The 26,938-nt window shown below is 52.2% G+C and overlaps 1 protein-coding gene across 3 annotated transcripts in view; it reads right to left on the bottom strand.

Annotated features, from left to right (window-relative positions):
- DNMT3A (DNA methyltransferase 3 alpha) overlaps positions 1-26,938 on the bottom strand; it is a 100,059-nt gene that overhangs the window by 20,768 nt on the left and 52,353 nt on the right. For all 3 annotated transcript variants that reach the window (XR_451857.2, XM_007191261.3, XM_057557931.1), the window contains exons 4-6: positions 23,734-24,004; positions 17,747-17,790; positions 17,159-17,305 (exon numbers count right to left, since the gene is read on the bottom strand). Coding sequence is in view for 2 of the 3 variants with exons in the window: in XM_007191261.3 (XP_007191323.2) it covers positions 17,159-17,305; positions 17,747-17,790; positions 23,734-24,004 (462 nt within the window). In the remaining variant the exon portion in view is untranslated. The remainder of the gene's footprint in view (positions 1-17,158; positions 17,306-17,746; positions 17,791-23,733; positions 24,005-26,938) is intronic.

Here is a 26,938-nt window from a genome sequence, read left to right as displayed (position 1 = left end):
AGCAAAAAGAAGCCCAATTCAAAGGCGTCCCCTCGCTACTTAGAGCACCACCCCTCTCCTGTAGCTACACAGACAGGTAAGCTTACCCTTTTCTATATTGTAAGTCACTCAGACTGAGATTCTTGTCCTCTTTGTACTTGGTGGGCAGAGAGAGACCTCAACGCAGAAAAGACCCGGAGATCTAGGATAAGAGGTGACTTCAGCAAAAGGTCAGGAAAAAACTAGGGCAGCCTTCTAGGATCCTCAGGTCATATACGTCCTCGACCTTCCAAAGTAACCCTCCCAGGTGGTTACTGGGATAGGTCTTTTGATTAAGATAAAGATAGTCAACCTAAAATAGCAGGGTCATGTAAAGTGAGCCAGGTTCTTGGAAATGTTCTAGAAGTTATGTTGAGAGGAGGAACCCCTGGACGAAAAGAAGATCTGGTGGATGTCAAGAGCCTAAAAGAAGCGTTGGAGAGGAAGTATCCAGCATGGTCCAAAAGGGAGGGTGACCTGAAAGGGAGGGCACATTTCCTGTCTGGCAGGCGGATAGCAGTGATCCAGTAGCCCTGATGAAAATACCTCTTAAGGACACCTGACTCTCAGCACTGATCCCGTGTTCATCAAGCAAACTTCTAACTTTAATTACATTTTCCAGTGACTCTGATACCAGTAAGTTGCCAGAAAACATCAGGACAAGCACTAGGATCTGCGTTGAAAGGACAAGTCCTGTTATAAATCTGTAAATTGAACATCCTGGTGTACGTCACACTCCTGTCTCTGAAGAGCACGATTGTAAGACGTGCTGTGAATTTGACTTTCCAGCTCACAGAACTGACGTGAGAGGCTAAGTCGTGATCCTCCCCCCAAGAGCAGCAACTCCCACAGGCGCAGGTGGGAATGCCACGCCTGCCTGACTGGTTTTAACTCAAAGTTCAGCGTTCTGTGGCGTGCTTTGTCATAAAATCCAGTGCTGGTGGGAGGTGGGGAGGTTATGTTGCTTCCCTCAAACAGGACATTACCACCTGAGTCCCTGTACTCAGAATCAGAGAAGCTGGGATCCCTAAGAAGCCATCTGCAAAGCCACATATTGGGAGGACGCTGCGTATTTTCTGCCACATAAACATTCCCACTGACCCCAAGACCAGCGAGACCTTATCCAGGCAAAGGCTACAAGATCAAGATGGATGTCTCTTCTGATCCTGCCCTTCCATCTGCAGCCCAAGCCTCAATACTACACAGTAGACCTGTGACTACCTGCTGATTACACTCTACGCTCCTTGCATGGCATTCAAGGCCCCCACAACCTGCAGCACTTACATCACACAGCCCACACTCTGCCCACCCACTTGCTGTTTCCCAAATATGCCCTTTCCCTGCCTCTGTGCCTTTGCTCATGCTGTTCCTTGCTTCTCCCCTTCACCTTCCACTGGCCAAAATCCTACCTATCCTTCTAGGCCCAGTTCACCAGTTACCTCCACCTGGAAGGTTTCTCTAGACCTGAACTGGCCAATAAGAGAGCCACTGGCTGCATGTGCCATTTAAATTCATTAAAATTAAATAAAAATTCAGTTCCTCAGGTGCACTAGCCACATCCCAAGTGTCCAAGAGCCCGTGTGGGTTTTAGGGGCTACTGTACCGGGGACACAGATTTTAGAACATTTTCCTCATTGCAGAATGTTCTTTGGACAGTGCTGCTCTAGCCCCTCCCCCTGATCTTCCCCCACTGAAAAGTTACCCTGTCCCTCCTTCTCCTCCATACTCCCAGAGCACTTTGTAACCCTCTCCTAGCACTTGCCGGTCTTTGCCTGTACTAAGCTGATTGTGTCCTCATCTTTCTCCTCCACAAAATTAAAAATCCTAGAGGGCAGGGCCTGGATCTTACTCAGGTTCACATGCAAGCAGTGTGGACCAGAGCCTCTTGCACGTTGTAGAGGATGAAAGCAGTGTTTGCTGAACTGAATCCAACATTGTCTCAGGAGCCTCATATGGAGTCCACTGACCAAGTTCCCAGATGGGGACGGGTACTTTCCACAGCAAAGTTCCGATCGGTGCTAAGAGGTCCAGGTCCAGGGCTCCCGACAGAGGCCGGGAATCTTTGTTTTCCTATTCCCCTGCAATCCATATGGAGGTTGCAAGCAAATGACCAGGACTGGGCTGCTGGCAATGAAGCTAAAAATAGCCACAGAGCCAACAACAAGGAGTTAGCAGGACTTGTTGCTAGGGAGACCAGTCGCAGAGAGAGCAACCAAGCAGGGAGAAAGCGTCAGACCTGCACCCAGAGAGCAGAGGCCACGGTGGGGGGAACTCAAAGTTGACAGGCGTCCAAGGATCCCACCTAGAGATGTTCTGCCTTCTGGCAGCTCCTGACTAATGCACTAAATGGGGCAAATGTTCCCCCTGTCCCTCAGTAACCCATCTCCATGGAAACCACCATTGCTGGGGTGAAGTACCAGCCCCTGGAAGGGAGGCCTCTGCCTGGAGCTGGTTGTTATGGCAACCCCCCGGCGCCCCCCCCCCCAGCCCATCATCCTCTCTCTCCTGGCTTCTCCTGTGGGGAAAAGGTGGGGGCCTTGTCTTGGCTTAGCCAGCATGACCAGGAAACACCGGCTTCCTGACAAGACTGACCTACAACGGGCTCTTCGGAAGCTCCTGGGACCCCAGTAAGGCCAGTCAATCCTCAGCACAGGGCAGAGCTTCCTTTCCTTCCTGTGAGGGCCTCACAGATCACCTTGCCAGGAGAATCCCATACTCACTTGGGTTTATTTGTATCAGGATCACCCGAGGAGATTTTTTAAAATACAGATTCTTGGGCCCCACCTATGGAGATCAGCTGGCTTGGGGTAGGGCCCAGGCCCAGGAATCTATTAAAACCTCCCTAGGTAATTCTGATACCAGCCAGGTGTGCAGACCACCAATGGCCCTGGCTGTTACAAATGAGGAAACAGGCCTACAGGGGACTCAGCCCCCCACCCAAAGGGTCAGAGCCAGAAACTGAGGAGGAGGAGGTAAACACACATCTGAGGGGAGCTGCCCCATCTCCTGGGCCTGTCTCTCTTGCTCCCCCTTGAAACGAGAACACGCTGTCGTCTGATATTGGACTGGGATTTAAAACCGAGCCTCTCAACAAACCGTCCCCTGTGGCAGAAAGTGGAAGGTAGTGGGGCTGGGCAGTCTGGTCCCCAGGGTGTACAGAATGGTGGCTGCCCAGGCAGACGATCTGGGCTGAAAGAGAAATCCATCCTCCTTCGGAAGGAAAGCAAAAGGGTCACCATGGCAACTGCAGGGTGCCGGCCGGCTGGGCTTGGTGCCCTCCCCAAACCTGGGCTCAGGAGAGGCGCAGCTTTAGGCAAACGCCATGGGGCAGGGGCACCCCCCTCCCCCGCCAGTCTAGTCTGGTTTCAGAACTGTAAGGAGGCTGTGCTTTACCCTGGAGCCGACCTCTGAGCCTGCCTGAAACACACCTAAACACTAGGGTCCAGGAGCACTAGGAGTCCCGAGCACATGCAATAGCCGGGCCAGGGAGGACGTGGAGGAGACAGTGCAGGAGATGGCCTCCACCCTCCTGTTACTCACAGCCTAATTGTGTGCCCAAGACCCACCGCACATGAAACCACAGCCCTCATTCAAGACAGCATGCAATTAGATGGTAAATTATGTGGTGGAGATGCTTTCTCCATGTGCTGAAGGAAATCCGAGGTGGCCCGGATCGGGAAAGGCAGGAAGACTCAAGGGAGGATGAGAGAGGGTGAACCAGGACCGGGCCCAACCTCCCAGGTTTCTCAGACAGCTCGGCCAGATCACAGGGGGCATCTGCAACTGCATTAGCTTCCCAGGGAGAAGCACAAGCACAGCTGTATGGACACCTGCTGGGGAGGAGCGCTGCCTGGGGCTTGTTCCACCATCCGCTCAGTCACATAAATTCTGATCCGGAGAGTAAAATGCAGGGTCTGGGAGCCACCTCTTCGCTGACCCCTCACTTCTCCATCTCCCCGCCTCTGTCCCAGGCAGCCCTCATTCCTCCCTGGCTCCCCCATTCCTTCCCAGGTCATTACCACACTTCCCTCATGGGAGGGCTTGGAAGCCCCAACTCTCCAGACCTGCCATCAGGCTCCTGGAACCTCAGCTGCTGCCTCTTCCCTCCCCGCGCCAACCCGCGTCCTCTTTCCCTACAGCTCCGGGTCTGCTGCCGAGGGGGAGGCTTCTCCACAGACCCAAGTCTCCTGCCCCCAGCACTTCCCTCCCCTAACCCGGAGCGAGTGGAGTGCAGGCTCTGGGCAGGGAGCAGGGGTGGCAGCGGCATTGCTGCGGGTCCCCAGACCTCACCTGCCCCTCGCCAGGAGAACAGAAAGAGCAGGATGTGAGCAGAGGACCCCAGCTGACGCCAAGACGGTCAGTACGCACCTAGCTTCTTTGTATCTTAGTTTCTTAATCGGTCTAATGGGACCACAAATATCTGCTGAATATTACAGATAAGATCAAAGGAAGTCAGGAGGGCATATCATTTAAGAGGTGGAAAGAATCTTATGACAGGTTTACTTGAGCACAAGCTGATACTGTCACTTTGCTTTAAAAACTAGACTCTGGAGAGAAATGTTAATTTTATACCTGGGGGGCGGTGTGGGTCAAAAGGAACCAGGTAAACCTGAACAGCCTGGGCTGCTTTCTCCTCCCCTCCCCCAACCCCATCTCCAGCCTCCAGGGGTCAAAGGGAGGGGCCTCAGGGACCACCATTCAGATTCAGGCATGCAGACCCTATCAAGTTTCAGGGTCCAAAGAGGAGACCCAGGAGGAGCCCAGCAGACAAGCATTGCGGTAAACCGTTGCTGAAAACAGCAGGAATGCCTACCATCTCCATCCCAAAGGAAATGTTTGAATCCCCGAACCAAGTCCTTTCCGGTCTTCTTCCCCCACCTATGTTTGGAAACGGTTCTCTAGCTGTGCTGGCCTTAGAGCCCGTACTTCTCCCTCAGCTCAGTGTGTTAAAGGTCTGAGAGTCTCAACCCCGCTGTACATTAGAATCACCTGGAGAGTTTTAGGAACGATCTGGGCCAGGGCCCATCGCTAAATTACAGATGTACTGGACCCAGAGCGAGGGGCCCAGGCAGCGGTGGTTAAAACAACCTCCCAGGTGATCCGAATGTGCGGGGAGACCCCCGATGTGGGTGACAGGGTGGTAGGTGATACAATAAATGCATTTTTGGAGGAATCTCTGCTGTCAGAATTTGGTTTACTTCGAATCATCTGAAGCTTGGTGGTTCTCAAACTTTCACAAGCCCCAGAACCATGGGGACCTGACTAGAAAATCAGATTTCTCAGGAACCAGACCAGAGTTTCTGCCTCCTAGTTTCAGAATGGGGCCTGGGAATGTACCTTTTTAACGCACTGCCCAGGTAATACACAAACCCGCCCGTTAAGAAACACTGAATTCTAATAGCATCTTTGGTACATATAAAGCAAGTCCAACTCAATTTCTGTTTTTTTTGTTTGCCCCATATAGTTGCTTTTTAAACAGTATCTAGATTCAAATATATAGGAGACTGCACTGTTTTATCCCTATTTTTGTTTAATCCATTTGAGTTAGAAGTGAAAAATTAAAATATACTGCACACTAATCATTGACTAGAGTCATATGGCATCTGTGAAGAGTTGTTATTAAAGAATGGCAAGTCAGAAAAATGGTAACATTCACACACACACACACAAACACACACATATAGCATGCCAGCCAGCTGCTCCCAGAGGCCCCAAGTGCCTGTCCCTCCCTACCCTGGTCCTCTCAAGGCAGGGCTGCTCTCCATGCATTGGGCTCTTCCCTCCCTGCTCACCAGCCTGCACTTGCCTTCCCGGTGGATGACTCCTGAGCGCCTGCTAAACCTCTCAGAGAACTGGCAGAGAACTCAGAGATCACACACACACACACACACACACACACACCAATAAAAGAAAAATTTGGTTAAATTGGACTTTATTAAAATGAAAAACTTCTGCTCATCAAAATACATCCTTAAGAAAATGGAAAGTCCATACCACCTTCCTGCCCCAAACCTGCTCTTCCTCCCTAGCTGAGGTAATGCCCCCTCACCCCCAGCCCCCAAACCCCAGGCAGGTTTCTCTCTTCCTGCCAACCAGAGGCAAGCTGTATCTACCAAGTCTGCCTCCCGCTGCCTGGACCCTCTGTTAAAACCAGACGTAATGCCCTCCTAATTGGTCCTTCTTCTAACCTTCCCTGCTCTGGGCCCCCTTACAATGCGGCCACGGTTATCTTCCCAAAATACACATCCAGTTCTCTCACATTCCAGCTCCCTCTACACAGTGAAGCCTGCATTTCTCACTATGAGAGGAAGACTGGTGATGATCTGACCATCTCCCTTTGTAGTTTTCTCTCTTCTTCCTCCCCAACTCCCCCACCTAGTTACCAGATCTCTTGCTGTTCCCTAAACAACCCAGAAGCTTCATGCCTCCTTCTCTTTGCCCTCAGTGGTTCTTTTCCCTGAAACACCTTCTCTATTTATCCCTACTGGAATTCTCAAAGGACACCTCCTCCAGGAAACTTCCCAGGAGTTCCCGCAGAAGCTCTCTCGCCCTCCTCTGTGCTCACCAGACTCTTGGTGGCAGGAGCACAGAACGAGCCCCTGCCGCATCTGACACAGCAGCTCACGGTGAGCACTCCTGCCTCCTCCTCTAGACCGTGTGTGCCCTGGGGCTGGGTGTAGCCGTCTCCTACAGCGCCAGCACGGTGCTGTGTGTATTTGGGAAATACTAACACAAGTCCGTTCACTCCTTCATCTAGAGCGTTGGCTCCTTAACAGAGTCCAGCTGACCCCCGCCATGCTTGAGCCTCCCTGGACCTCCTTAATGAATGGTCTGATCTTTAAAACAAAGCAGAGAGAAGGGCACCATTACGTCTTCTCCTGTTTGCCTCGTAGCAAGGGCTATGAGGATGTTTCTAAAAGCTGAACTAAATATGCAAGAAATCTTGAGGTGCTCTAGATCCCAACCTCCTAGAGGATTTCTTGGACCACCTACCTCATGATCCCACTCAATGCCCTCCCCCCACTGTCCCTGTTAGGCAAACTCCTGTCCCAGTGGCAGGCCTGCAGGATGTCTCTTCTTTGGTGAGCTTTCCCGGGCTCCTTGGGCAGGGCAAGTTAGCCGCTCCCATGGCCCCTTTCCTCACATTTCTATTGCAACCCTTATTGGGTTGCAGTACTTACCTGCCTACCTCTCCCAGGGTGGGATTCTGACATTCCTTTAAATGTGTTTCTTTAGTGTCTAGAAAATGTGGGAACACAGTAGAGACCCAGATGCATATGGAGTTTTCTGAAAGCCTGAGCACAAAGTATTTGCTCAGTCAAGGTTTGTAACTCTCTAAAATAATGAACAGGGACTTCCCTGGTGGTCCAGTGGTAAAGAATCTGCTTTACAATTCAGGGGACGCGGGTTCGATCTCTGGTCAGGGAACTAAGCCTGCGCACCATAACTACTGAGCCTGCGCACCTCAACTAGACAGCCTGTGTGCCACAAACTACAGAGCCCACACGCCCTGGAGCCCAAGCGCCACAACTAGAGAGAAGCCTGCATGCCGCAATGAAAGATCCCGAATGCCTCAGCGAAGATCCCGCATGCCGCAACTAAGACCCGATGCAGCCAAAAATAAAATAAATAAAATAATGAACAGATGATTGTGTGACTAATGAAAACTAGCGGTCAGGGGCAGACCTAGGAACATGGTGACCAAAGTCAGAACAAGGATGTGAGTTCCTGAGCTAAGGAAATGCCCCAGGAAGATGTGCCTGTCAGATGGGGGTACCTTGGCAACATCAGCTTTTCAGTGATGGATTCAAGCCCCTCCCTCGCCCAGGCCTAGTTACGATGAGCTTCGTGTCCCACCTTTCCGATCCTGGCAGAAAACACAGAGGAAGAAAAGGGGACCATCGTGAAGAGGAAAAAGAAAGCTAGATTCTAGCACAAAACGTGAATTTTATGAAAGTTTTTTTCTAAGCATCTTTATCAAGATGCTTTATGTATGTGCCTCTTGAAGAGGCATATATGTGAAGTCTGAGAATTCACTCAAATATTTAATTTAGGATGTATGTACAAGGTCGTATAAGAGATAAAAGGAGCTACAGGTCATGACCCCAGTCCTCCTCCCCCCAAATTATGCAATTTCAGAATCTCGGGGGTCGGCTAGTCTATTTGTGTCACACTGCAAACGAGGAAACTAAAGTGCAGAGAAGAGAATGACCTTCTCAAATTGATCAGGGGTAGAGGCTGAGCCCAGAAACCAGACCTCCTGAATCTCATTCCATTCATTTAATCCAATTTCACAACATCAAACATAAGATCATGAAAAAACAGCAATTCAAGGGCAAGGGCTCAGGACCAAATGAGTGGAGCAGGAAGTGCGCGAGGGGTCCCCGGGGTGAAAAGGACCCAAACCTGGCAAGACTCAGCAGCCTGAACATCGGCAGCCAAGGTGGGGTGAGGCAGCACGGGCAGGAGGGCTGGGCCAGTGTGCTCCCTCCCACCCCATTCTGTTGTTTCAGGGGAAGCCAAGACTGAAAACCAGGAAGACCCGGTTCTAGTGGAGTCATCTGGGTACGAAACAGAAGCAGCATGCAATCTGGAGTCTGGTTTAGCCCATGGGCCTCTCCACAAGGATATCCACGTGGCTCTTAACCTCCTCACCTAGGGAAACCTTAGCTTCCTAATCGTAAAATGGGGATAAAAATTAGTTCTTATAGTAATTGCAGATAATATACCTGTCAAATGAAAAAATAATACAATTCAGTAACAAGTTTGATGTCCTGTATTCAAGGCAGAACAGTCCTTGGACTGGGGGAGTACAGCACCTCAGAGCTGCGAGCGCTCTTTCCCAGGGATGCTGGGCAAGAGCGAGGTTCACCTACTGTTAGAAGAGACACCGCGGAACAGGGCGTGATTGGCTAGGAGAGATGGAATTTCCTTAAAAGGCAGCCGGTCCTGTTTCCTAGGGGAAGGTGAGCTCGCTAAACTGAGTTGGAGGATTGTGATTGGTGGATGTTAGAATTCCTTGGCAAGAGTTTCCTGTAACTGCACTGACCTAGGTTTATTTATTTTATTTTATTCTTTAAATTTTTTTGGCTGTGCCGCGAGGCATGCTGGGATCTTAGTTCCCCAACCCCAGATCGGACCTGTGCCCCCTGCAGTGGAAGCACGGAGTCCTAACCACTGGACCACCAGGGAATTCCCATGCACTGACCTAGGTTTAGATTTGTGAACTGGGCTGGGCCACAGGGGTGGCCTCCATTTTGTGAATCCTGATATACAAATTAACTTTATCATCTCTTAGGACTGCGGCGAAAGTTAATGCTTTCGGCACAGTCCCTGGCATGAAGTAGGTGCTCACAAAGCTACCCCTTTGGCCTAGTTCAGGCTTGGCCATGGTCGCTGCTGGACCAGACTCAAATTACGACCACCCTCCCCACTACTGTTTTCTCACCACTAAAAAGTGAGGGTTGTTCTAAGAGCTCTTCTCTCTGTGCCCCCCAGATGGAATGAACACGCCAGTGTGCAAACAGCCGGTCCATTTAAGAGACAATGGGGCGCCTCTATGATGACAGTTTCACAGCCCGTCCTAAAGGCCAGCCCTGGAACTCACTACTGATTACGAGCTGTCACAGGAGTCCCTTTAAAATGTGTTCAGCCTTTTGGTAAAGTATACTTGTCATGCCTGCTCCAAATGGCATCATCTCCTTCAAGGGTGATGTTGTTTTTGAGGCCATCCTGCAAGGGTTCAGGTTTTCATTAGTTTATATATAGTGACTAAGCAAGGACCGTCTGCCAGTCGGAATCCCCTAAAACGGCTACGCACATACTTTGCTAATAATTTGGTTTTAGTCCTTAATGGTCTACTTTGTGTTGCCGTTTCTCACATCTCCTGTACTAAAGCCCAGGAGATCACACTTAATTCATCTCCTTATTCCCAAAGCCCCCAGCACAATGCCCCCCGACGTAGTAGGTGCTTAGCGGTTGCTTATTAAATGCAATATAGCACAGCAGGAGATGACATTCACAGGCTGGACGTTCACAGGCTGTTCTTCCCAGGGCCGACAGGAAGCACAGTCTGTTGAGACTGCAGGGTTATAAAGCAAGAGGAAGCAACATTTGCTCAGCTCACAGAAGCAGCAGCACAAATGGCCAATAAACATATGAAAAGATGTCCAACCTCACTTATTATCTGGGAAATGCCAATTAAATCATAACAAGATACCGTTTTCCCACCCGTTAGATTAGCAAAATATTGATGTTGGCAAAGGTGGAAATCTTCTCATACCTTGTTTACGGGAGCATAAATTGGCACTGCCCTTTTTGGAGGACAATTTGGCAGCCTGTATCAAACGCAAAATATACATTCCTTTCAACCCAGCATTTCTCTTTCTAGGTATCTATCTTAGAGAAACAGATGCACAAAGAGGCATGACCCAGGATGTTCACTGCTGCAGTGCTTATGCAGTAAAATACTGTAAACCACACAAATGTCCACCAGTAAGAGAATGGTTAAAAAAATCGTGGTAATCCATATGGTGGAATAGAACAGTAATTACGTGGCTTGATTGCCCAGACTTATTCTAAGCGAAAAACCAAGCTGTAAAACGAAACTACGGTGTGGTTCTATATATATTAAAAAAAGGAAAAGAAAAAAAAAGCAACTGTGAAGCAAAATTATATATTTACACACACACATAGATAGATAGAGAAAATCATGTCATATATACACCAAACTGATAGCATTAGGTACTTCTCTGATGGGGGAATTAAAATCATTGGGGAGGGATGGGTTTTTTTTTTTTAACAGGAATGTATTTGTGTAATACTTATGTAAAATCAGTTTTTAAAAATTATTCATTTCCGGGAATTCCCTGGCGGTCCAGTGGTTAGGACTCCATGCTTTCACTGCCAAGGGGGCGGGTTCAATCCCTGGTCAGGGAACTAAGATCCCACAAGCTAAGCTGCACAGCCCAAAACAAAAAAACATTATCCGTGTCCTGTTATATGCTAGCCCTGTGCTATAAATGTTATGTAGTATACCTTATTAACCCACACAACTCTGAGATTCGAATTATTCATTCAGCCAGCCTTTACCTAGTACCTCCTGAATGGCAGCCCTGGGGGCAGAGGTGCCAAGAGGGCCTGCATTGAACAAGCTCAGGTTGGGCAGAAGCAGAAAACAAACTGGTGAGTGCTACTCCCATGAAGATGAGACATGCCCAGGAGAGCAGAGTACAGCCAAGTCTAGAAACAGCACAGGGACCTCAGCTGTGCTCAGTAAGTGATGCTGAAGGTCCCACATCCAGTAAGTAGCTGAGTCAGCATCTGGACTCACCTCAAGGAAAGAGAAGGCCGTGAGGGCAGCCTGTGAGGAGGGGAGGGGGGTCTGAGTGCAGGAGGGAGAGGGGAGGGGAGGAGAGACTGTGATATTTGGACCACAGGTTATTCGTTATCAGTATTTAATATGTATTACGCATCTAATAAGTCTAAGGATGCAGAAGTCCTTCCTTTCGGGTTGGGAGCCAGGAAAGAAACCAGATCCTAGATCAGCAGGACATGGTACCCTGGCTCTAAGTAATTTAGAATCAGTTGGGGTGAAGAGATTAATGAGAGTCATAATATCACCTGGCCATAACTGTGTCCTAAAACCATAAGCAGTGATACACACTGGGAGTCCGCAGGCTCTCTGACTCAATGACTGTTCCAGCTGCTTGGCCAGGCCTCTGCCTCTCAGTAATGAGGGTTAATGAAGTAACACCTGTGAGAAGCCCTTCCTAAGCCTAAAGCCCTCCCTCAGGGTCATTCTGTTCTGAAAATAGTCAGAAGGAGGAGCCTGGAACTGCCCTCCTTTGGGTGGAGGGATGCCTCGCCTCTGCCCTGCCAGCTGCCCAGGCCTGGGCCAGCTCTGCCAGGCCAAGGAAGCTTCTCCTCGGCTCAAGCACAGTGGAGGCCCAGTGGGAACAGCAGGAGCTCAGGGTGGCGAAGACTCGGGCACTGCCTTACCCGTGGGAGCCCGCCCACAGTCCCCCAGCCCCACGCTGTTCTCCAGGTACACTTGTCAGCACCCCTGCAAACCAAGGGCTTGGGCCTGAGCTCCCTGAGAAGAGGTCTCGTATTCACCCACCTCCCAACTGCTTAGTCAACCAACAGGTATTCATTGAGCCTGTTCTCCCTGCCCAAAATCAGGTTGGGCATGATTGGTGAAGATATAACATGTAAGAAAGAGTCAGTGAAAAATACTCTATGAAGTGTAATTGATTGCTAAACCCAACAATATTAACAGTAAGGACTACAGGGGTGCAGAGGAGGGAAGAGGTCAGTGTGGACTGGAGAAATCCTAGAGAGCTTCCTGGAGGAGGTAGCAACTCTTGGACTCAACCCTGAAGAATGGATAGGGGAAGGCACAGCAGGAACAACGGCAGGGAGGAAGGACGTATAAAGGGGAGACTGGTCCCTCACAGGGGACCTTCCTATTACAGAATGGTAGTGAAGTGGGGTGGAGCCATCGTGGAGGTCACAGTGAGGGTTGAAGCCCTGAGAAACAACCAGAGGATTTCTGACATGATGGGGAGAGAGTGGAGAGCCATTGCTAGTTTTGTAGCAGGACCTGGTCATGACTAAAGCAGAGATTAATCCTTAAAAGGACTGGTAAAGAGATGCAGAGAATAGGAGATGGGACAGACGCCAGCATCCCAGTTCCAGCAGGAATCCCCACTTCAGCCTCAGGGAAGGAGGAAATGCCCCATTTTCCTCATCCAATTATTTAAAATTTCATTCATTTGTGATATTCTAAGTCTTCTTAATTTTTTTTTAAAGGCCTGGGGAGGCAGATAATCTCAGATGGACAGCACAGTAAAGAGCAGACCTCGCTCAGTAACTGTGGACTGACTGACAAGGGTGGTCATGGAAAAAGGAAACTAAGGCGAGGGGGATGTTTTGAGGGAAGAAGGCCCTACAGGTGGGGCATGTGGACCAGGTGCAAATTGGGATCAGCTGAAGCACCACAGCAGGGCGCACAGGCCCTCAGGCCCCGCCCAGCTTCCCAGCCACACTCCTGCTGCTCTGAACCCTGCACCTGCACCCTGTGCTCCATCACCCACCACCATGAACTTCCATTCCTGAAAAGGCCACACTGTCTTGTGCCTCCGAACCTTTGCACATGCTGTATGTCTCTTTCTGCAGTGCCTTTCCTCCCGCTTCCCTAAATTCAAGTTCATCTTTTAAAAGCCAAAAGCCAACTCTTGCTGATTTGAGGATGACCCCAGGCAGAATTAGTCTAAGTCCCTTGGTGATGTTCTTCCTGAGGTGCCCAATCCCTCGCCCTATCATAGGATAACCAGGAATCCCCTAGGCTTCTGGTAGCTCCAGTATCTTACTCGGCACTCAGACAGGGAGGGTTCTGACTGTCAGCTCAATGATGGTGCCCTGCAGGAACTTCAAAGGACAGGTGTCACATTCTGAGGTTTGGAAATGCTGGCGGGACCGCCCAGTGGCATTGTCTGGGAAACAGCTTGTATTAGGCAGTAGGGAATGTGTCTTTTTGGGGAGTAGGATCTATGAGAGCACACAAGTGGTAAGGGGATCAAGACTGGCCGAGGGGACTTCCCCTCCCTGGTGGCGCAGTAGTTAAGAATCCGCCTGCCAATGCAGGGGACACGGGTTCGAGCCCTGGTCCAGGAAGATCCCACATGCCATGAAGCAACTAAGCCCCTGCACCACAACTACTGAGCCTACGCTCTAGACCCCAAGAGCCACAACTACTGAAGCCTGCACGCCTAGAGCCCGTGCTCCACAACAAGAGAAGCCACCGCAATGAGAAGCCTGCGCACCACAAGGAAGAGTAGCCCCCGCTCACCGCAACTAGAGAAAGCCCAGGCGCAGCAACGAAGACCCAACACAACCAAAAAAAAAAAAAAAAAAAGTCTTTAAAGGCTGGCCGAGGGTGGGAGCAGACATCTGGGGGTGCCACAGTCAAGGGACAGAGGAGGATGCTAAGGAGATGCAGTTGGAGGAGACGGGGAAGAATCTTGGGGACAAGGTCAGAAAGGCCTAGTGAGGCAGTTTCAGAAGAAAGGGCCAAGTGCCAGAGAACTAAGAGGAAACTGCAAAAGGAGGACGGATTTCTTTCCCCTTCGCAAGCCACTTAGAAAACAGGCCTGATGAAGACAGTTACTGCTCTTTAGCCTGAGGGGCGCTTGGGAATCTCGAGAGCTACCTGTGTTTCCCCATGGTTCTTTTTGGCCGCAAGGCATATGGGATCTTAGTTCCCGGGCCAGGGATCAAACCTGAGCCCCCTGCAGTGGAAGCACAGAGTCTTAACCACTGGACCGCCGGGGAAGTCCTCCCCAGTGCTCTTGTTACCTGCAGCTAGCCCTTCCCTAGTGCCCTGGCAGAGCCCAAGAGGGGCGAGTGTGGTCTCTGGGGATGGCCCCCACGTGGCAGTAGGAGCCTGAACTCAATCCCATTCCAGCCCCTTCCCTGTGCCCTGAGTGAGCTTGTGGCCAGCTCGTACCTCTGCAGCCCCAGCCCCCAGTCTGAAATAAGGGCCTCAAGGGTTCTAGCGCTTGTACCGGAAGTTGTGGAAATCTTGAGTTGTATCATATGAACAAGGAACAACGTTACTAGCAGAAAATATATTCTGGGTGCAAGTCTCTACATCTCAAGTCACGCATCCCTAAAATATTGTAAATTAAATCAACTTTAAAGTTTTTCTGTTCACGCTCATTGATGACCTTTATTGGTTGGGGGAAGCAGATGCCAAAGGTTTCTTTTTTCTAGAAAAGCTTTTAATGGTTGTTGCACCTTGGTGATAGGTACATGGGGGTTCATTATACTGGTCTCTCTATTTCTGTCTATGTCAGAACAGGTTCATAATTTTTTTAAAAAGTCTTTTTAAATTTTAGTGGAAATTTTAAAATTGAGAAAATGTATCTATAATCTTACTTTTCCCTGTGAGTTGAGAAAAGACTGCCTTTTTTATTGCAACTGAGAGCAGGCCTCCATACTGCTTCTTCAACGGAGCACAGTTTGAGGATCACCAAATTTCTAGAAGCTTTTCAAGCGTAAAAGTCTTTATATCTAGGGACTTTCCTGGTGGTCCAGTGGTTAACACTCTGCGCTCCCAATGCAGGGGGCCCGGGTCCCATGCCTGGTCAGGGAACTAGAGCCCACATGCCCAACTAAAAGATCCCGCAGCCAAATAAACAAATAAATTTGGCGCAGCCAAATAAACAAATAAATATTAAAGAAAAAAAAAGAAGTCTTTATATCTAGCCTCTGGCCCCTAGGGCTAAGGGAGAGCAGAAATACAGGCCACTCAGAACAAGGGGTTAAAAAGCAAAGCCCCTCCCACAGGCCACAGGGGAATAGCCCCAGGTCCCGAATGAATTTCCATCCCAAAGACCACACTTAATGCTCAGAGTCAAGCCTCTCTTCTCCCAGACCTTGGACAGGCTGTCCCTTCTCCAGGCTCCTCCAGGAGAGTGATTTCTGCCTTCCTGGATCCCAAAGGAACTGGAAACAATCAAGTAGCCACCACCCACCCCACCCCCTACCTTGTACTGAACTTTCTCTAGAGCAAGTTCTCACACAATGCAAACGGGATAGCACCATCCTTTGCAGGCCTGGGGTAAAGACAAGTGAGAGTGAAGGTGAAAGGCCCCACGTGGTGGCAGTTCGCGTTTCCCTTCCCTTCCTGGTGCCGGTAGGTCAACGGGCTTCTCTCTACTAACCAGACATACAGGAGAGCAGCCCCACAATGGTGCTTCGTAAACTGGTTTCGCCCCTTGGTCTCCACGGCACCACCTCCTCTCGCTACTGAAGCCCTCCCTGGGCTGGCTTTCTCCCTCCCAACCCGCACAGAAGCCTCTCCAAGAAAAGTCACCAGCTACCTCCAGATCGGCAGGTGCAAACAGCCTGTCTCAACTCAGCCTCCGCAGGGCTGGGCGGCCACTGCCTCTGGAAAACCTTCTCCTTTCTGAGACGCGGCGCTTCCTCCCTCTTCTTCCTCCCAGGCCCCTTCTCAGTCCTGCTGCTGCCATTCCCCCTCTCCACGTGGCTGTAAGTGTCGGGTTTCTGTGGACAGAATCCAGGGACACTGTCTCTGCTTTCTCCTCCTGTTTCCTACATGAGCTCATCAGTGGACTTAAACGCCAGGTTCTACCAGGTTCTGCTTCTGACGCCTTCTCATCTTTGACCTGCAGCCTGGACCTCCCTAGCCTCCAGGCTCCAGGCACCTCAGCATCTCAGGCTAAACCCTTGATTCCCTCCCGTCCCAAACTCGTTCCTCCCCTAGTCTTCCCCACCTAAGGAAGTAGCACACCCATCACCCAGGTGTTCAGGCCAAACCCCTGGGAGTCGTGCTTCCATTCCCTCCCCTCCCCCACCCCACCCATCCATCAGCAAGCCCTGCTGTTTCTATCTCTAAATCTCCGGATCTGTCCCTATCTGTCTCCATTGCTGCTCCTTTAATCCACATCAAATCACTTCCCTGCACAGAAACCTTCAATGGCTTCCCAGGACACAGCGTTAAACCAGCTTTCGGCAGGGACCTCAAGGCCCTGTATGATTGGACCCTGCTTACCTCCCAGCTTCATCTGGCCCCACTTTCTCCCCTGCTCGGTTCACTCTGGGAGTATCGGTCTTTCACATAGCCAAACAAGTCAGGGCCTCACTTGTGCTATTTCCTCTGCCTAGAATGTTCTCCCCCACCCCACAACTCATAGAGCCAGCTCTTCTGTTCCTTTAGGCCTGAACTTAAATGCCACCTCCTCCAAGAAGCCTCTCCTGACCACCCCACCTAAAGCAGGCCTCTGTCAACCTCCATTTCAACCCCTTGTTTACTTGTTTCCTGTCCATCTCCCCCATCAGAATGTCAGCTCCATGAGGGCAGGAATTCTACACGCGCAAAGCCTAAGACACTGCCTGGTTACACGGTAAATGTCCAATAACATTTGTTGAAAGAACAAAGGACCCAGCCACTGCCTAAGGATCCAGCAGTACTCTGTAAGTGCGAGAGGTTAACCTGAAGGGGAAACTGAGGCTCAGCCAGGGCCTGACAACAGCTGCAGACAGTGGCTGAAGCTAACTTCCGGTTTCCCAGTTCCGTGGGACAGGCTGGGGCCCAGGCCAGAAGGCACCTCACCTCCCTTTTCCAGCGTGCCAGCCACTCGTCCCGCTTGCGCTTGCTGATGTAGTAGGGGTCCCCCGCCTGGAAGGTGAGCCGCGGCATGGGCCGCTGGCGGAGGCTGGACTCCCAGCCCAGGCCACCCCGCAGCCGGCCCCGGGAGCCCTAGGACAGAGACGACAGAGACAGACTGGCATTAAGGTGAGCACGGACAGCCCCACTGCAGGGTTTTTTCCTCCTGGAGGGGAAACCAAGGAGGCACTCACCTCGAGCAGAACACAGAGCTCTGACTCCTGGCCAGAGATGCCAGCCCTGCGAGTGCGGGCCAAGCCCCTGTCTGGGCTGGAGAAGTGAGGGATGTGGGGCAGGACATAAACTGGGAGGGGAGGTGCTTGGTCTTGAAGGGGGACCAGCTGGCTGCCTCGCTGGGGGCCTTCCAACCTCCACACCCACTTCCTCTGCTCCTCACAGAGGGACATGTAAAGAAGGGGCCAGGGGCCACCTTGGGCCCCCTCACACACACTCGCCACAGTCGGTCAGAGCGGTGGCTTTCTTCTCCTAGAATCAGGATCCACAGAGCCCCTGGGGGTTGAGGAAAACACTTGCCTCCATTTTCATGGATTCGATGTTGGTCTCCTTCTGTTCTTTGCCTGTGGAGAGGGAAGAACAAAGGGACTGTCGGCAGGGTTACAGGAGTGGCTCGGAGGCCTCACCTTGTGCCTGGGGTCCCTGCCACGGGGATAGGGCTTCTCCAACCGTTTAGTCATTCCTGTGTCAAACCTGATGGCCTACTGTGTGTCAGGCGTCATGCTGGCCCCAGGACTCAGAGCACAGCCAGGGCAGAAAAAGGACTGGGGCAGGGCTGGAGGCCCAAATCCGAAGGAACAACAGAAAAGCCAGCACTGAGGTTTCTGGCCCATTGAGTGCCTCAGGCACACAGAAGGGGTCTGGAAATAGCCCCCTTGGCTGCTCCCAGTCGAGACAGAGCTCCCTTCCCAGAGGAGGGGCCAGACTGCACAGCCCTCCCTGGCCCTGGAAGGGAGCATTGACTTGTATGTGTGGGGTGCAGCAAAGATGCTCTAGGGGGAGGAGGAGGGCACAGGGAGACTGCAGCAAGACTCTGCTGAAACAACTTCGTCTCTTTGAGACTCAGTTTCCTCATCTGGAAAATAAAGATGCTGGAAATGGTTTCTAAGGTGCTCCTGAAGTTCTCAATATTGCGTTTCTGTCATGAATATCTGCTTCGGTACCCCATTCTCCACCCATTCTTAGGTCCCTGAGTTCAGCCTTTATTCTAGAAGCCTTGGATTCCAACTGTCTCCGTGTGACCTCTGTAACCTTTCCAGGCCTTTTCTTCACTGAATCAAGGTACATAACCCTTCTAATGCTTCCGGAAGGCAGCATTTCCCTGCTCCTCTTCCCCGCAGTTCCTCAATGGGCCCTGATTCCAGTTCCTGGAAGGGAAGGTTCCCCTGGGGGCTGAAGCCCCAGCAGTACCGTCTTTAAGGGTCCGGGGCGGGGGGACCAGAATGTCCCTGCGCTCCTACTACCCTGGTCCTCCCCCGCTCAGGGTCCTCACCTCTCAAACGCCCTTCCCGGGCCCATCACATCCCAGAGTCTGCAGTCCTTGCCTGGCTGTAGGCTGGGTTAATTATGCCTTTGAGCTTCCTGCTGGAGGATGGGGCTGGGCTGGGGGGTGAGGAGAGTGGGAGGTGAGCCTCCTCTCACCTGGGCCCCAGAACTCCTTTGTCTGAAGCCAAGAGTACTGAGCTTGGGCCCAAAGCAGGAAGGTCACTAAGGCTGGCTCATGGTCGCTTGGGGGGGCGGGGAGTGGGGTGTGAAGGGGAGACAAAGAGCCCAAAACGGAAAAAACAGCCCCTCCTGCATCTCCTGGCTCTGAGGCGGAAACCAGCTACAGCACTGAAGGTCTCTGAATCCTCAGTCCCTGAAGAGGATGTTTCTTTCCCCCTCTCTCACCCGGGAAGACCCGGGGCTCTGCTCTGGGCTTTGGCGACCTGGAGCCCGGGGACGGGGAGGGCAGGGCCAGCACCTGCGGGCGAGTGGGAGGTGTGGACCTCGCGGTGCCAGCTGCCCCCAGGGGCGGGAGGAAGTGGGGGGCACGTGTACTCGCCAAGGCTGTGTACACAGCAGGCCTTTATGTCTCACCGGCCTTTCTCTGTCTCCTCCTCGAGCTTCCTTTAGGCCCTCTTGTCTCACCACAGCCAGCTCCCCAACTTTTTCTCGGGCGTCCTGGAGCCGGGCTTCCTCTCTCGCCCGCTCCGGGCCTCCCTCCTTCCCGGGGGTCCCCCCTCCTCTCAGACCCTCCGTTCTGCCCTAGTGAGGCTTTGGGCTGCCAGGAGGGGGCGCCCACCCTCGGATCAGGAGGCAGCCTGGTGGCCCCTGGGACCTTCCTTCGGGGACCCTCCGTGGCATGTGGTTTATGGGGAATCATCTATTCATTAGAATGAAAGAAAGTTGGGGCTGAAGGAACTGTAGAGATGATGGGGTACTTGTCCAGCCCTTCGATGGGGAAACTGAGGCCCCTGGAGCGGAGAGAGACGTACTTCCAGAGCTGAGATCAGATTTCAGAGCTCCTGACTCCCAAGCCGGCTAGCTTATTTTACACCGCACCACCTTGATGCTCCCCCCTTCCTCATTCCCCAGCCCCCATGCTCCCCGAAACAGAATTTTTCCTCATGCGGTTTCCAACTGGCTTCTTTCTGGAATTTTCTCCCTGACATACTCTGCGCATGCCCACTTGAGTGATATCTCTCTCTCTCTCTCTCACACACACACACACACACACACACACACACACACACACACACACACTCTCTTTCCAGCCCGTCCCAGCAAAACAACCAACTGGGCGGCCTTAGAATGCAGCACTTGTCCTGAGTCAAGGGGGGTCAGCTGCTCTCTCGACACTCCCTCTGCAGTCCATCTGCCCCTGGCCCAGATCCAGGGTCACAGGCTGGGCCAGGTGGCTGTGTGCCTTCCAGGGTGGCCCTGGCAGGCTTGGACATGACCCTGGGGCATCTCATGTCCTGGGGGCAGGGGAGGCCAGGGTGCTTCTAACACTTACCTGCTGGTCTGAGGCTACACTCTGCCAGGGGCCACCCCCAAATTCCCTTTAAAGTGAACCCAAATCTCAATGACAGGGCTGAGGCCAGGCTGGCCTCAGAGGGCAGTCACTAGCCCAATACTGCGTGTTCAATCTAAGCAGAGAGGAGCTTTGTGCTGACCCTACTCTGGTCCTTTACTAGTTGTATAATCTCGGGTAAGTTACTTAACCTGTCTGAACCCTCAGTCTCCCCACCTGAAAAATGGGGGGATAAAAAAGTCTTCCTCAGATGCTAGCAAGGATTAAATAAGAGAATTACATAAAGAGCAGGGCCTCTCAAAGTTTAATATGCATTGAAATCATGAGGATCTCTTTCAAATGTAGATTCTGATTCAGTAGGTCTAGGGTGGGGCCTGAGATTCTACATTTCTAACATCCCAGGTCATGCCAGGAGACGCTGCTGGTCCATGGACCACTTTGAGTAGTAAGGACATAGAACACTCAACACATAGTTAATATTCAGAAAAAATAAAATAAGTAAGATAAAATAAAATAAAATAAAATAAAATAAAAAAGAAAGCCACATTTCCATCGTTACTACTATCATCATGACGGCCTCAGTGCTAAGAGTGCAGGAGCAGTTCCAGGGCCACCACCTGCCTATCCAGGTGGCTCTTGTCCTTATTACTCATCATCTCCCCTGCTCTTCCTTTCTCCTGGTTGTACTATCAAGATCTGGGGCTCCTGGGAGGGTGCCCAGGCCAAGACTGCCTTAAAGCCCTCCATTTTTCCTGTGTAGGAACTAATGAGACTGGTTCCGGGAGAGACGGATGGGGCCCCTGCAAAGAGACCTGGAATGAGGGGAACCGAAAGGAGACCATGGCCAATTCACTGCCGCCCTGGGGCCTCAGTCTCCTTCCTCCTTGGAACCGAGCAGCTGCATATGTGTTCTATGTGGCTGACTGCTGCACCAGTGGCCGAGTCTCCAGTAGGCCACTGCCCACCCCTCTAGGTAACAGCTCACCAGTCTCAGCATCCAGGCAATTCACAGTGACCTTTAGGGATCCCAGCTCTGATCCCTGCCAGCATCCCCACTACCTGAATAGCTGGGGCCACACAGGAGTGCTCCAAGGCCAAATTTTGAAGATCAAGGACACGTGGGATGTTTCTGCCCAGTGCAATTTGCACTAAGATTCTGAGAAGGATCCGCTCAATATGTGAAAGTCCCAAACCCAGGAGTAACCCCTGAACCATCTCTCCTCTTCCCCCTTGTGTCCCTGGCACTCATCCACAGCTCCCCAGATCCCCCCTCCTCCCCTGGGCGCCTGCAGCAGCCTCCTAATCGTTCGTACTGCTTCCCAGCCCCTCTGTTCCATTCCAGGATCCAGATGGCAAAGGGATCTTTTCAAAATGCAAAGCCGATCATGTCAACCCCTGAGAGGGCAGCCTTGAAGCTGCACTGGTCCTGTCTGCTGTCGCACACCCTTCTCCCTTCCTCCCCCCATTCCAGACTTGTAGGTTTCTGTCAGGCCCCTGGATACCATGCTCCCTCCCACTTGTTCTCACCCCCTCCCGGCCCTTTGCCTCCCCTGGTGAACCCCAGCTCATCCTTCAGCTTAGGTGTAACAGCCCAGGCTGGTTGGGGTTCCTCTGTTACAGCTCCTCAGAGAACCATGTTTATTTTCCCTTAGAGAACTTATCTCCGTGTATAATCACACACTTTTAAGTGTGCATTTCTCACTAACATCTATCTCTCCAGCGGACTGTGAGGTCCTCCAGGACAAGAACCAGGTTTTTGTTCGTGATGGTTTCCCCAGATCCTGGCACACACCAAATGGGTGTTTAATAAATCCCTGTTCACTGACCGAAGCAGTTGCTCCTGAGAACGAACAGAGCCGGGGAAGTCCCAAACCGAAAGCAAACTCTCACGGGTTAAGAGCAGCCTTGGAGTGCTGATTCCATCCCACCAGGCAGCAAGGGCTGCCCCGGCCCTGGGTGGCAGCTGGGTGCAAGCCATGGTGGGGTCCCAGGAGCTGCCTATTTGGTGGGAAGGGCCCATAGGTTCCCCGGTTCTGCTCTTGCACATCTGGCCGTTGTAAGGGGAGGATGGCATTTTCTCCCTCTCCTCCAGTTTCACTCCACTCTGGCCCCTTGGCCACTCCCACCACAAGTCAGGACACACCCCCGGAGGAGCAGAGTTCAGGACCATCCCCCACTCCAAGCCCCACTCCAGAACAGCAGGGGATTTGGGAAAGGCACACCGACTCTGAAGCTAGAGACCAAGATGGAACGAATTCTGGATCTGCCACTAACAGGCTTGGGGTCCCTGACCAAGTCACTTCATCTCATTAAGGCTCAATTTTTTTCCACCTTAAGATGAGGATAATAATCCCTCTTGAAGAAGATTGTTTGGAAGAGTAGACAAAACAACAAATGCAGAGTGAGTACCTCAGAAAGCGCCTTGCACATGGTGGGAGCATCATAAATATTAGTTGAATAACAGACGAATGAAAGATATTTTAAAATAAATTTGGGAATCTCTTTTCCAGAGATGCTCTCTACCTTGCACGAATATTAGGTTTGAATGCATGCAAAATTAAGTTATACCAATTAATCGATTGATTCACTCCATCATGTACACTCAGGAAGGAAGGCTTTTTGAAATTAAAATGCACATATGCAAAACAACCTGGCAGGGCCCTGGGAGGATCAAATGTGATAATGTATGAGAAAGTGCTTCGTAAACTGTGAAGCCCTGTACAAATGCTAGTTGTCCTCATTACTAACATGTTTACAGCTCTGTTGGCCCTGAAATCGCTGGCTTAACCTTAAAGAGAAAAGTGGGCAACTTTCCAGGACTCCAGGGCTAGGCCACAAAGTCTTCAGAGGAAGAGGCCTGGGCTGGGCAGCGCACACCCAACTCCCCCCTGCTCTTCCTCTCCCCCAATCTGTCACCACCAAACTTCAGTCCAGTCCACTCAACTATGGTGGGCTCAGGACATCTGCACCGGGAAAAGCCCACTGGGCTTTTAATATCCACAAGGACATCTGCTGCCCTCGAGCGCCCAGGCCAGGGGCTACCGACGTGTGGATCCCGAAGAGCCGCAGGTCTTGCGGAAGAGTAAGCAGGCCGGGCAAAGGCTGAGGGAAAGCGAGGCATACGACCAGTCTATAGGGAGACAGCCATCACCCCAGTCCAGCAACCAATGGCATTCTGTAAACCCACTGCTGCCAGATCTAGCTTTTTTTTTTTTTTCCACGAGAAGCCAAAACTCCAGATTTTTATGTGAAATTTCTTGATTCTTAAATACTGGCAACTCATTTTTTTAAATGTTGAAAATACTACATGGGCCAAATAAAACATGTGTGCAGGCTGTATGCAGCCTGCAGGGCACAGCTTTGGCAAGCAGACCTTCAGCTACCGTGCCCAGCCCAGGCCTCCTGGGACCCGCTAGGCCCCGAGGTTCTAACCCTCAGGGGGATCCCAGCCAGCCCAGCAGAGGCTGCCCTGCTTTTGCCCAGGACTTACCCTCTTCTGCAGGGGCTCCCCGGCCATCCTTGGGGGTGCAGCAGCCATTCTCCACGGCTCTGGAGGCTTCGGGCGGGGTCTCAGCGGCACCCTCTCCCTCTGCTGGGGCCCCGCCCTTCTGCCCCCCAGCAGGGCTCCCCTCCTCTGGCTGGGGCTCACTCCGCTTCTCCAAGTCCCCGTTGGGTAACAGCTCTGAGGGGCCTGAGTCTTGGGCCATGGACGGGGACTTGGAGGTCACGGCGGGGTCCTTCGGCGTGTCACTGCTTTCCACCTGGAAAGATAAACGTGAGGGGAGCATTAGACCAGTGGTTTTAGCCCCTTTTGCGTCACTGACCCGTCTGAGATTCCGGTGAAAATTATACACCCTCTGTCCAGAAAACTGTGTTCACATAAATGTTTATGAAGTCAAATACACTCACAATTGTTCGCTCAGATTCAAGGGGTTCACAGGCCTGACGCCCTGAAGTCAAGAGGTCTGTGGACTCCAGTTAAGAAAACGGGAGAAGAAACCAAGCAGGTTTCACAGCCTGGTTCCCCGGCCGGCTGCGCCCCAGCCCAGGCCATCCCCACCCACTAGGTGACAGAGGGTGCCCAAGTCTCCTCTGTGGCCTCTGCTGAAATCAGGTGCTCCTCACACTACCCCTACTTCAAACCAGGACCCCTCCTCGGAAGATGCTAGTAGACCCGGGCTGATCTGACTTCTGTGCCAAAGACCCCCTGGCCGTCCTCTTGGTCTCTCGAGCTGCTGCCTGGCCAGGTGGAGTGTGAGGGTGAAAGAGGGCCTCCTCCGGGCCCCAAAGCCTAGCACAGGTCCCTCCCTCAGCTTTGGCCCACAGCCTTTCCTGGGTGTTCGGACGCCAGGAGAGCCAAGGCCCCAGCCAGCAACCGCAGTCTCTGCAGCAACCCTCCCTAGCACGCGGCGCCACGTTCCCCTCCAAGAGGAAGTGTCTTGCTTTGTCCCCAAGAGTCTCAGAACTGAGCTCGCTACAAGAATCACACTGGGAGTTGTCATAACCGTCCTTCATACGTGTCACTGCACGGTGGGCAAAAGCTCCTCACCCGTTACCCCTCAGAGCCGCTCGACCTCCCTGGGGAGGCTCTCAGAGAATTTTGTGATTAGCTTGAGGCCACACACTTTGTGAGGACAGAGCGTGGCTAGCACTTCGTCCTTGGCCATCTGGGGGCAGGTAGGCCAGGACATATCAGAAGGAACGAAGGTGTCCTCTTGGGGCAGGAGAGACAAGAGTCCCCTATACTTGGCGCTCTGCCACATCCGCAGGCACTAGGCCGCCCCCAGCAGCCCTGCCCATCGGCTCCCCTGCCGATCAGCTGCCTGGAGAAGGGCGGGAGCGGCACCAGCTCAGCAAACACCTCAGGAAGGTGCGGCTCAAGAGGGCGCCTCAGTTTCCCCACCTGTAAGGTGAGATGACTAGGCTAGACCAATGGAGGGTTTCCTTCTTTTTAAGTTTTTTTCTGTTTATAAAAGTCAGACACATATATTATAAAAATTCAAACCACACAAAAATGAGTAGTATTAAAAGGTTAAAGCTCCTATTTCACTTCTGTACCTCCAAAATCACTCCCCACAGGTGAATCATTATTAACAGTTTGGGACTTCCCTGGTGGTGCAGTGGTTGAGAATCCGCCTGCCAATGCAGGGGACACGGGTTCGAGCCCTGGTCTGGGAAGATCCCACATGCTGCGGAGCAACTAAGCCCGTGCACCACAACTACCGAGCCTGCGTGCCACAACTACTGAGCCTGCGTGCCGCAACTACTGAAGCCCGTGCGCTCTAGAGCCCGTGCTCGGCAACAAGAGAAGCCACCGCAATGAGAAGACCGCGCACCGCAACGAAGAGTAGCCCCCGCTCGCCGCAACTAGAGAAAGCCCGCGCGCAGCAACGAAGACCCAATGCAGCCAAAAACTAAATAAATAAATTTAAGAAAAGAAAAAAATTTTTTTAAATTGCTTGTTAACAGTTTGGCGTGTATCTTTTCTCGACTTTTTTTCCTATGCATCTACAATCGTGTGTAAGTTACATGTTTATACACACGTATTTATACACACATCCAGATCCAGGTTTTTTTTTCCCCTAAGAAGGGATCATATGACTTATCCTGTTCTGCAACTTGCTTTTTCACTTAGCAAGCACAGCGGGCATCTCTCCATAACAGTGCGTATGGATCGGGGCTCATTCCGTCTCAGCTGCTCAGCATTCTATTGAATGGATGCGCCTTAATTTATTCAAACCATCTCCTAACGGTGGGCCTTTGGGCTGATTTGCTTTCTGCTGCAGTGAACCCCTTGCACTTAACAGCTCTGCGCACCTGTGGATTTCTGTAGGCCAGAGTCCCAGAAGTGGACCGGCCGGGGGGAGAGGGCCTGCCCATCTACGTGTGAGTAGATCCTGCCAAATTCTCTCCAGAGAGTTGTATCCCTGAAGCACCCCCGCAAAGCCTGAGAGAGCGCTGGTTTCCCCAGACCCTCCCTGCAAGGCCCGGCAGCCTCCAAGGATCTACGATCTCAACTCTGAGCCCACTGCTGTATGGTGAGGAAACCCCCGAGGTGGCGAATAGGGACGAGGGCCTTGGAAAAAAATAACAAAAATAAAAACCAGCGTCCGGCCTGGACGAGAGTCCCCGCACGGAGCAGCTGAGGGCGAGCAGAGGGGACGCGCGGCCTCGCCAGGCTGCTCTCCCGGCTGCGTGGAGGGCTGTGTGGGACGGCTGGGGGCAGGCCTGCTTCCAGGAAGAAAACCTCCCGCAGAAAGCTACAAACGTGTGCGCGCCTCAGCGGCAGGGGTGGGGGGCCGCAGCAAGAGGAAGAGGAGGCCTCTGGCCTCTGGCGGAAGGGAGAAGTCCTCCCCTAGGGTTGGGCACTCGGGGCCGAAGCCGGCAGAGCCAGGAGGCCAAACGCAGGACGGCCAGGGGAGTAGCCAGGCCCTGTCTCTCTCTTCAGCTGCCATCCCCAGGTGTCAGGACTCACACACCCTGTTCAGGACTCAGAAGGTCTTTCCCACCTCCCTGCTCAAGCCAGCAGGCTCCCTGGCCTAGAACTCCCCTCCCTGGATAAATCCTCTCCTTCCTCGAGGCTCCTGTGTGTGAGAGAGTCAGGTGGCCCAGGCAACCCAAAGAGCCAGGCACGCCTGGGCCCCCACTGCTACCCTCAGGTCCGGCTGTGCCAGCGCCACAGAGCCCCAAACGCG

The sequence above is a fragment of the Balaenoptera acutorostrata genome, chromosome 12 (genome assembly GCF_949987535.1).
Source record: "Balaenoptera acutorostrata chromosome 12, mBalAcu1.1, whole genome shotgun sequence".
Lineage (NCBI taxonomy): Eukaryota > Metazoa > Chordata > Mammalia > Artiodactyla > Balaenopteridae > Balaenoptera > Balaenoptera acutorostrata.
The sequence above is the reverse complement of the archived record's forward strand: the minus strand, read 5'-3'. Positions and strand labels throughout refer to the sequence as shown.